Source organism: Suncus etruscus, chromosome 13 (assembly GCF_024139225.1).
Source record: "Suncus etruscus isolate mSunEtr1 chromosome 13, mSunEtr1.pri.cur, whole genome shotgun sequence".
NCBI lineage: Eukaryota > Metazoa > Chordata > Mammalia > Eulipotyphla > Soricidae > Suncus > Suncus etruscus.
In genome coordinates this window covers 51119422-51129671 of record NC_064860.1, presented here as the reverse complement: position 1 = coordinate 51129671, position 10250 = coordinate 51119422, and the positions used below count along the sequence as shown (strand labels likewise).

Below are 10250 nucleotides of genomic sequence, written 5' to 3'. Positions count from 1 at the left end.
AGGATCAAATGTTTCTTTGAATACTGACTAATAGGTTCAAGTGACATCAGCATGATTCTTAATGTTTCCACTTTCTTTTTTTTAATTTTTGTTTGTTTGTTTTTGAGCACACCCAGTGATGCTCAGGGGTTACTCCTAACTATGTGCTCAGAAATCATTCCTGGCTTGAGGTACCATATGGGACTCTGGGGGATCGAACCGAGGTCTGTCCTATGTTAGCTGCATGCAAGGCAAACACACTAGTGCTGTGCCACTGCTCTGGCCCTTAATGTTTTCATTTTCTGTATTTATGTCCTTATGTGGCTCAGATCTATTAATGAACAAATACTCAAGAATAGAAAATTATGGTGAAGGATATATGACATGTCCAAGATTAGATTTTAAAATATGAGACCCATACCTCTCTAGCATAACATTAGCAATATCATTCACTCTGTGACTCTCCTTGAAATATTTTTCCCAGTGGAACGGTTCTTATGGTAAGGATCTGAGGATGAACTCTACCCAACAGTCTATGACCCGTAGTCCAAAAACCTTCAGAAGAAATGGAATTCTGTCAAGACTTACATAAACAAGCGAGCTTGGAGGCAGATGCATAGTTGCATAGAGATGACTGTACTCGTGATAACGCCCTAAGTCAGAGAACTTAGCTGTATATGCCCAGGTTCCAGATACTTATAGACTGAGATAATAAATGTTGTTTCTGAAAGACACTTTGTTAAGGTAACTTGCCATTTTCAGCAACGGATGGCAAGTTAACATATGAAAAGTCAGACCTGGAAGTTAAGGCACAAAGATTGAAAGAAAAATAGGTGTCTCTATTTGGCAACCCAGATAGGATCTTGATGAGATGCAGGTCTGCTATTTATCATCATTGTAACAACCTGGCAAGCACTATGTTATTCACCTATTTTGGATACACTATGGAAATTCAGAATCTCTAGCACATAGACAGGGAGAGAAATCTATGCTTTTCCCACACTTATTTCTTGTTTTATTTTTTCCCTTGGTATTAGTGGGTCCTAAGAGTTGGGATGGAGTGGAGGAGTAGAGATAAGACTCACCTGTAGGTCTCATATTGACATATGTGATTTTCTTTTCTAACACAGTTCAAATTAATCTGTACCATATAGTGGAGTTGCCTTGAAAAAGTTTTGTACTTATAAAAGTATTGCCTTCATAGCTAGGACCACAACCAGAAAATGAAAAAAGAACCTTTATATTTCAAATAGGTTCTGATTAAGGATCCTGCACAATAAATAAGACTCCCCATGGTGATGAGTAAGAAAACCATGCAGCTTTGATGTGTTTGTGTTAGGTTACTTTAATTAAGAAGCATAAACAATAGCACCTAGAGCCTTGTTAAGGATGGTTTAAGATATAGCTGACATATGTTGGACTCTACAACCACAAGTTATCAAAGTGATTTTGGCTAAATAAGAAGTGGGAAGGAGAATAGGTCAGAGGTAAGTATTGCTTATATTTAGTAGTGGGAACAAGATTATACTTTATGAAGATATGGATGGCCTAGATGCTGCTATAAAAATTTTAGAGATGAATAGAACAATCAACTAGACTCTGTAAACGGGCTGTAGCCAGTCACACCTGCTCTCAGCTCAAGGTCAAGGTCTCTCTTCCATCATTCATCCCTTTGTTCTCAGCATAAAGTTCTGAGCCATGACCTGAAAAGAATCCCTATGGACCTCTTTCTTATTGCTTTTGGATGCTCCTGCAGGTCTCAGATAAATATTCCTAGGGACAGTATCTACCCAAATGTGTAAGGAACATTGCAATTAAATAATAAAGTTTACACATATAATATAACATGTATATTTGGTTTGAGATGTCTGTAAAAACTTCTATATTTTCTTATAAGCTTTTGCATTTTTCCACAGAGGGCTTTCATAGAATCATTTCCAAATAAGGTAGCCTTTATCCACAAGATGCAAGGCAGCCTTTGAAGAATGACTAGTAAGTCTGAAGAATTGCAATTTTCATTTTAGTGAATTCACTTAACTCTAACTAACCATATGTAATTGATGGTTAATATCTTAGTGGCACTCTTCCTGGGGCCTTTACTCTTAGGTCATTCATTTTAATTTATATTTATTTTTGTCACACCGGCTGTGTTCACAGCATACACTTGACTCTTTGCTCAAAAGATCGCTTTGAGAATTCTTAGGGGAACCTATTGAGTGTAGTGAATTGAACGTAAGTCATTTTTATGCAAGGCAAATAACTTACCTGCTGTATTATTGCTCTGGCACAAGTTATTCTTTTTCTATTTTTTAAACCAATATTTAGAAACCTTTCCCTTAAGACTTCTGCATGTATTAATGGAATTTTCACAAACCTAATGGAGCTGATGATGTTATGTTTACCAGAGCAGAAAGTTTTGTAGAGATAAAAGACAATATTTTATAGAAATGAAGTGCTCTGCCTTACACAAGGAGATAGGGCTATATGGGAAATATTTCTGACTTTAGTCCTATGCTTTCCACATAGAAGATCAAGAGTAAGTGAATTGAATGCAGAGTATAACAAAGAAGACACAAGGCAATGACAATGTAAATCCTGTTACAACTGAGTTTATTTTTTATTGCATTTTATAAAAATTTTTATCTCAAAGAATACATTAGTTTTTAAATAGTTATAACTCAAAGCTTTTCAATCATATACTGTTGTCCCCAAGATGAATCATCTATAACAATCATCACTGAAATCCAAAGATCTATACTGAGAAAGTGTATATTGATGCTATTGTGACATTAAATACAAATACTAAAAAGACTTATCTATTGTAGGTCCCAGGGTTTCAGATATACCTAAAGGGAGAAGGGAGGTCATAAAACAATTGTGAGATGATGTGGGCTGAAATGTTTCCAATATGGCTAATGTTTACAGAAACAGAAGAACATGATGGATATTTACTGACAGCAAAGATGATGATGATTCTATTTTGAGAATAGAATCTCTTTTATACCTCTCCATTTTTTTAAGTAATATATGCTGCATTTGCAACTAACATTCTGACAGTCAAAGAGATTTTGTTATTTTCTCTGAGTTGCATAGCTACAGTGTAATTGGTCTGCTTATACTTGCAGAAAAGAGATAAATTAAAGCATATGTACTGCTAAATTGTGCTAAAATCTCAGTCACTAGAATAGAATGGTAGTCTGGGATACTCTGTGTCTTCTTAGGAAAATAATCTATGTCTAAAATTCATGAAAGTCATTTAAAATATACTTAGCTTTTAGATCTATTTGGCATTTAGAGCATATTTCCATCAAATCAATAAATTTAAAAGTATAATATGCTACTTAACTTGTAAGGTTTGTAACTACAAAGTATAGAAACCATAAAAAATTCAGTTTTATTCAGCAAATTTCCTAGCATTGCTTTGGAATTCAATTGAAATATGATAATGGTATTTGATGAAATAGTTAGATTTAATTGCAAAGTGGTAAAAATATTTGGTCATCTATTGCCAAGTTTTGTTCGGTGCATAATTTCAAATACATTAAAATATATTCAGAAGAAAATATAGACGTGAAGGGCAAGGACACTTGAAGTAAAATATATGGCACATTAGAATCATTTATTAAAAGCATTCATACCTAAAAGTAGGCACTTCATAAATTCAGAATTTTGGCACAAGGCAACAGTTTGATGTCAGTAGAATAACCTGTTCCACAATAGAGCAATGATTGAAGATAATACAAAAGAGATATAAACTTTGTCTAAGTTTCATGTGAATGGAAGAAGAGAACCCAAATTTCACTCTTCTTGTTTTTGTTAGCTGCTATATATTGTGTGTTCAAGTTCTGAGATTTTACTTTATGATGGACGATACCATGAACGTATATTTGGCTTCTCTTTCTTTTTGGGGAAGGAGGCGGTTTGGGCCACACCGGTGATGCTCAGAGGATACTCCTGGCTCTGTGCTCAGAAATAGCTCCTGGCTTGGGGGACCATATGAGACACCCGGGGATCGAATCCCTCCTAGGTCAGCACATGCAAGGCAAATGCCATACTGCTGCACCCCTGCTCTGGCCCCATGGCTTCTAATTTTTTAATCCGAGGTGATCCATTTGTTAATGATGGATATTGTTACTGTTTTATTGTTTTCCTTTGGTCCACATTTGGAAAGAACTCTGTCTTAATATTCTAAATAGTGATGATTTTTAGATAGCCATAGCTCAAGAGCCTTCTTATCTGCAATCAGCTATTGAGTTCTGTTGTTTCTCTTTAACTTTTAAAGTGAGTAGTTACCATTCAACTTCTCATGGTTTTCTATCTTGGAGACACAGAATGTCATCTTCCATCTACCTAAAACATGAACAGAAAGAACTTTTGGAACACAAGCAGTCCATTGAATTAGCTATTGATTTAGCTATTCTTTTTAGAACTGCTCTGCCTAGCAGTCATCATCTGGACTCTGAACAGAACTTTGGTGATCTAAGAAGTTCATTGACTTAGCTATTGATTGAGTTATCCCTTCTAGAATAATGCTTTGCCAAGCAGTCTTCATCTGGGCTCTGTTTGGAGTCTTCACAAAGCAATCTAGTGAATAAAAAATGCTTGAACTGCTACTTCTTAGAATGAACCCCAAAAATTCCTTTCTGTAACTTCCATCCTAGGCTTTCTACAGTATAAATCAGAGTGGGAACTAGGCACTTAATCTAGATTGATTGAAAGCAAAGAATAATTCTAGTTCTGACTTTTAAAACTTCATAGAATATTGTTGTTTTCTTATGTCATCTAGGCTATTCTCTTATATTATAAATGCAGATATATATCTTCTCATTTTCAGGATCAAGGGATCATCAGTGTAATATCCTTAGGCAACATGTTTTCCAGATGTTTTGTCATTTTAATTACAGTTCTTTGTGCTTATTTGGATCAAAAGGTTCTTCAAATATACTCGCATCAAATCACATAAAATATTCCAGATGGGGGTCAGCTCTTAGTTGAGTAGAAACACTGTGACTCAGCCTGGGCATTCCTCTTGACATATTGTCTGATGAAGCAACGAATTCCTTGCAGCAGTCCTTTCCCGTCTGTTTCTCAGTTGAGGCATATTAATCCCCGCCAGAACTCTGACTTGCACATATGCTGCTCTGGGAGGATTATTTCCTTGAATTTCCAGGATAAGGAGGCGGTGGAGAATGCTGTGCTGTAGCCTGTGGGGTCGGGGAGTATGGAGGAGGCAAGTCAGCACAATATTCCATCTCGTGGTCGTAGCTATAGGGGGGTGGTGCTACTGAAAAAGAAAAGGAAAGGGTGTCAGGAATTTAGTAAATATTTGAATGCTTATGCCATTGGACAGATAACATAATTCCCCCCTCCCCCTGCAGATAAAGACCACAAAAAGGGATTATTAAAGTTTAAGCAAAAGTTCAAGTAGAGAGAACTTTGGTTCAAGGCATAAAGTACATGGCGGAGAGAAATAAGAAGTGAAGAATCAATTGTGCTATTGTGGGGTGGGTTCTGAGTCTCCTCAATGAGTGAGTGATGGAGAGTCAACAGTGGTTTTTGAATAGACTGTGAGAATATTTGCCAAATGACTCAACTGGATGGATTAGCAGTTCTAAGAAGAGGAGAGATGATGTAATCGGATAGGAGAGGGATTAAAATGAACCCACCCCAGCAGGTGGGGCATGGGTGGGGACAGTGTCAGAGCTCTTATGCCACTGAGTGCTCAGGTGATGACCTAGTTCTGTGGTCCCTTAACTAGAAGGGAGGTAGTTAAATTACAGGTGTAAGGAAGAAGAAAAAATACTGCAAAGAAAGCTCAATTATTAGATGTGTGCTTCATATGTGAGAGGCACTGAGGACCGTGGAGAATAATAAGTGAGCACCTTACTGGGATTAGTTTTTTACTCTGGCACTGCTGGGTGTGGCCCAAAACAAGCAGGCAAACAAGGAAGGAAGGAGGGAAGGAAGAAAGGAAGGAGGGCCGGGCGGTGGCGCTGGAGGTAAGGTGCCTGCCTTGCCTGCGCTAGCCTAGGACGGACTGCGGTTCGATCCCCCGGTGTCCCATATGGTCCCCCAAGAAGCCAGGAGCAACTTCTGAGCGCATAGCCAGGAGTAACCCCTGAGCGGCACAGGGTGTGGCCCAAAAACCAAAAAAAAAAAAAAAAAAAAGAAAGGAAGGAAGGAGGAAAGGAAGAAGGAAGAAAAAGAAAGAGTGTGAAGAAGAGAGGAATGAAAGAGAATAAAAAGAGAAAGGGTGGAAGGAAGAAAAGAAAAGAAAAAAGGGCAATTAGGTTCATGAATAGGTGGATAATTGAGCTTTCTATATCTTGCTAAATTTCCTTTCTATAATTTTTACCATGACATATGTTAACTTCAAATCCAATTTGATAAAAATTTATTATATGTTGGGGCCTGAGAGATAGCACAGCGGTGGGACATTTGCCTTGCAAATAGCCAATCCAGGATAGATGGTGGTTTGAATACCGGTATCCCATGTGGTCGCCTGTACCTGCCAGGAGTAATTTCTGAGTGCAGAGTCAATAGTAGCTCCTGAGTGCCACTGGGTGGACCCAAAACAAAAACAACAACAACAACAATTTATTATATATTTAGATGTCTATTTTGGAGTGATTTCAATACCATTTCAAGAGCTGGAAGGAAGATATTTCATGTCTACAATGCCAAATCTTTCTGCAACATTTGAGAAAACCCTTAGGAACCCCGGTGATAAATTGCTAGTAACTGAATCATCATCAAACTGATGACTCCTGTGGAAATTCTACATCTTAATTGTTTCCCATGAATATAGCCTAAATCACTAGTCTATTTTCATAATAATACACACAAGTGACCTGATTTGCATGTTAGCAAGGCAGAAAAACACAAGCAAGATTTGAACAAACATATTTCTAAATGTCTTCTAAATTAGGCTATTTATTGTTAGAAGATTATGGTAGTTTTCTCAGTAGCATGCAAGTACATGCACCTCATTCTGTATACACATGACAATAGATTTCTCTATGAATTTCTTTAGTTTCCCTCTGTCAGAAGCTGGGAGATCTGAGTCATTCGCTGACCTGCTTGTAATTAAAGATATAAGAAGTTCAGTAGAATTGCCTAAGGAACAAAAAGATGGAGAGAGAACTGTGTAGAATGTCCCCTAGAGTTGATCTTGTGAGCAAAGGTTTGCTAGTCTCTAGTTGCCTGTGCAGAATGAAGCTCATCACAGAGGACTTGCCTCTGTGGAGAAGGCAACAAAGGCACAAATAAGGTTTTTCCTTTTCTTTTTTCCTTAGACCTTTGGGGGCTGAACTACAGCAATTTCTCCTTTATATAACCAAGTAGAATAAACCCTGTGGTGTTTAAACACACACAATTCCCTGCATTACACCACTCCTTTGCTTGGTTCTATCTAGGAGGACTGTAGCAAAGATTGATAATATGTTTCATCCAAGCCAAGAAATGAAACACAGCGCCTGCAAGTAAATGCACATTGGAACTAGGTACTGATTGACTAGGTGCTTAGAAGCATGTGGCTTAATACTGTTTTGACTGTGTCGCTTTTCCCTGTCTCCCTCTTGAGAAGCACAGACCCACTGATGCTGTAGATCAGCTTTGCATCGTTCCCAGCCAAAAAGCATCGGTTTGTGCTTATATTCTGGTAAGAAGATATGTTTAGCCATCTGCATATAAACTGCTGGAGGTCATTCCAGTGAGAATCCCTCTGGTTTATAGAGCTGTAGAATGAACATGAAAATCCAGATATAAAACCACCTTTCTTTCATTTAGAGAATTCATATTTTAATAAAAGGATAACATCCTGAGAAAGAGGGCTATTTTAAGGACTATTCATCATGAAATAAATATGGGACATCTCATATACCACTATAGAATGACATTTTGAAATATTACTTGTAATACTTGCATAACTGTGGATCAGCTTATCTTTATTTCTTGCAGATAAGGTTTCATCAGAAAGCAAATCTTTCAAGTAACCAACTTTATAATTTTGTGATAAATCTGAGAGGTCCTGTATTTTTTTTAAAAAAATAGATAGCTAATGAGGTGTGAACAACTACTCAATAAAAATATCTTTTGAATTATTTTATGACCAATATTTTATTTTATTTATTTTTTATTTATATATTTTATTTAAACACCTTGATTACATACATGATTGTGTTTGGGTTTCAGTCATATAAAGAATACCACCCATCACCAGTGCAACATTCCCATAACCAATGTCCCAAATCTCTCTCCTCCCCACCCGACCCCTGCCTGTACTCTAGACAGGCTTTCCATTTCCCTCATACATTCTCATTATTAGGACAGTTCAAAATGTAGTTATTTCTCTAACTAAACTCATCCCTGTTTGTGGTGAGCTTCCTGAGGTGAGCTGGAACTTCCAGCTCTTTTCTCTTTTGTGTCTGAAAGTTATTATTGCAAGAATGTCTTTAATTATTCTTAACACCCATAGATGACTGAGACCATTCTGCATTTTTTTCTCTCTCTCTGACTTATTTCACTCAGCATAATAGATTCTGTGTACATCCATTTATAGGAAAATTTCATGACTTCCTCTCTCCTGACAGCTGAGTAATATTCCATTGTGTATATGTACCACAGTTTCTTTAGCCATTCGTCTGTTGAAGGGCATCTTGGTTGTTTCCAGAGTCTTCCTATGGTAAATAGTGCTGCAATGAATATAGGTGTAAGGAAGGGGTTTTTGTATTGTACTTTTGTGTTCCTAGGGTATATTCCTAGGAGTGGTATAGCTGGATCATATGGGAGCTCAATTTCCAGTTTTTGTACGAATCTCCATGTCACTTTCCATAAAGGTTGAACTAGATGGCATTCCCACCAGCAGTGGATAAGAGTTCCTTTCTCTCTAAATCCCCGCCAACACTGTTTATTCTCATTCTTTGTGATGTGTGCCATTTTCTGGTGTGAGGTGGTACCTCATAGTTGTTTTGATTTGCATCTTCCTGATGATTAGTGATGTGGAGCATTTTCTCATGTGTCTTTTGGCCATTTGCATTTCTTCTTTGTCAACGTGTCTGTCCATTTCTTCTCCCCATTTTTTGATGGGATTAAATGTTTTTGTTTTTTTTTTTTGTAAATTTCTGTCAGTGTCTTGTATATTTTGGAGATTAGCCCCTTATCTGACGGGTATTGGGTGAATAGTTTCTCCCACTCAGTGGGTGGCTCTTGTATCCTGGGCGCTATTTCGTTTGAGGTGCAGAAGCTTCTCAGCTTAATATATTCCCATCTGTTAATCTCTGCTTTCACTTGCTTGGGGAGTGCAGTTTCCTCCTTGAATATGCCTGTAGTCTCAACGTCCTGGAGTGTTTTGCCTATGTGTTGGTTTTGGGTCTGATATCAAGGAATCAACTTGACTAAAAATGTGAAGGACCTATACAAAGAAAACTATAAAACTCTGCTCCAAGAAATAAGAGAGAACACGTGGAAATGGAAACACATACCCTGCTCATGGATTGGCAGGATTAACATCATCAAAATGACAATACTTCCCAAGGCATTATACAGATTTAATGCGATCCCTTTATAGATACCCATGACATTCTTCAAAGAAGTGAATCAGGCACTTTTGAAATTCGTTTGGAACAATAAACACCCGAGAATATCTAAAGCAATCATTGGGAAAAAGAATATGGGAGGAATTACTTTCCCCAACTTTAAGCTGTACTACAAAGCAATAGTTATCAAAACAGCATGGTATTGGAATAAGGACAGGCCCTCAGATCAGTGGAATAGGCTTGAATACTCAGAGCATGTTCCTCAGACATACAATCACCTAATTTTTGATAAAGGAGCAAGAAATTCTAAATGGAGCAGGGAAAGCCTCTTCAACAAGTGGTGTTGGCACAACTGTATAGCCACTTGCAAAAAATTGAACTTAGACCACCAGCTAACATCATGTACGAAGGTAAAATCCATATGACCAATATTTTAATCCTCTGATTTAAATAAGACCAAATGATCTTCTTTTACTATATTTAGTTGCCTACAACATTACAAAATTGGAGAAAGTTTGAAATTCAGAGAAGAAATGCAATGTTTTCATCTTCTTAGATTAACATATTTAAGATAAATGTAAAAGACCTGTCAATAATAGTATACCATATTATTTTATGGTAAATGTTGGCAAGGATATCTAGAAATGTATTGGTAATTCAAGGTGGAAGGACTATGAATCAACATATTCACTATAGAAAAGACCAAAGAAGTTTACACACACACACACACACACA

The 10250-nt window shown here is 37.2% G+C and overlaps 1 protein-coding gene across 1 annotated transcript in view; it reads right to left on the bottom strand.

Moving 5' to 3' along the window:
* Positions 1 to 4976: 4976 nt before the first annotated feature.
* Positions 4977 to 10250, bottom strand: part of CYYR1 (cysteine and tyrosine rich 1) — a 152951-nt gene continuing 147677 nt past the window's right edge. Inside the window, exon 4 of the mRNA XM_049785828.1 lies at positions 4977 to 5263. Within this exon, the coding sequence (XP_049641785.1) occupies positions 5130 to 5263 (134 nt within the window). The 3' untranslated portion in view covers positions 4977 to 5129. The remainder of the gene's footprint in view (positions 5264 to 10250) is intronic.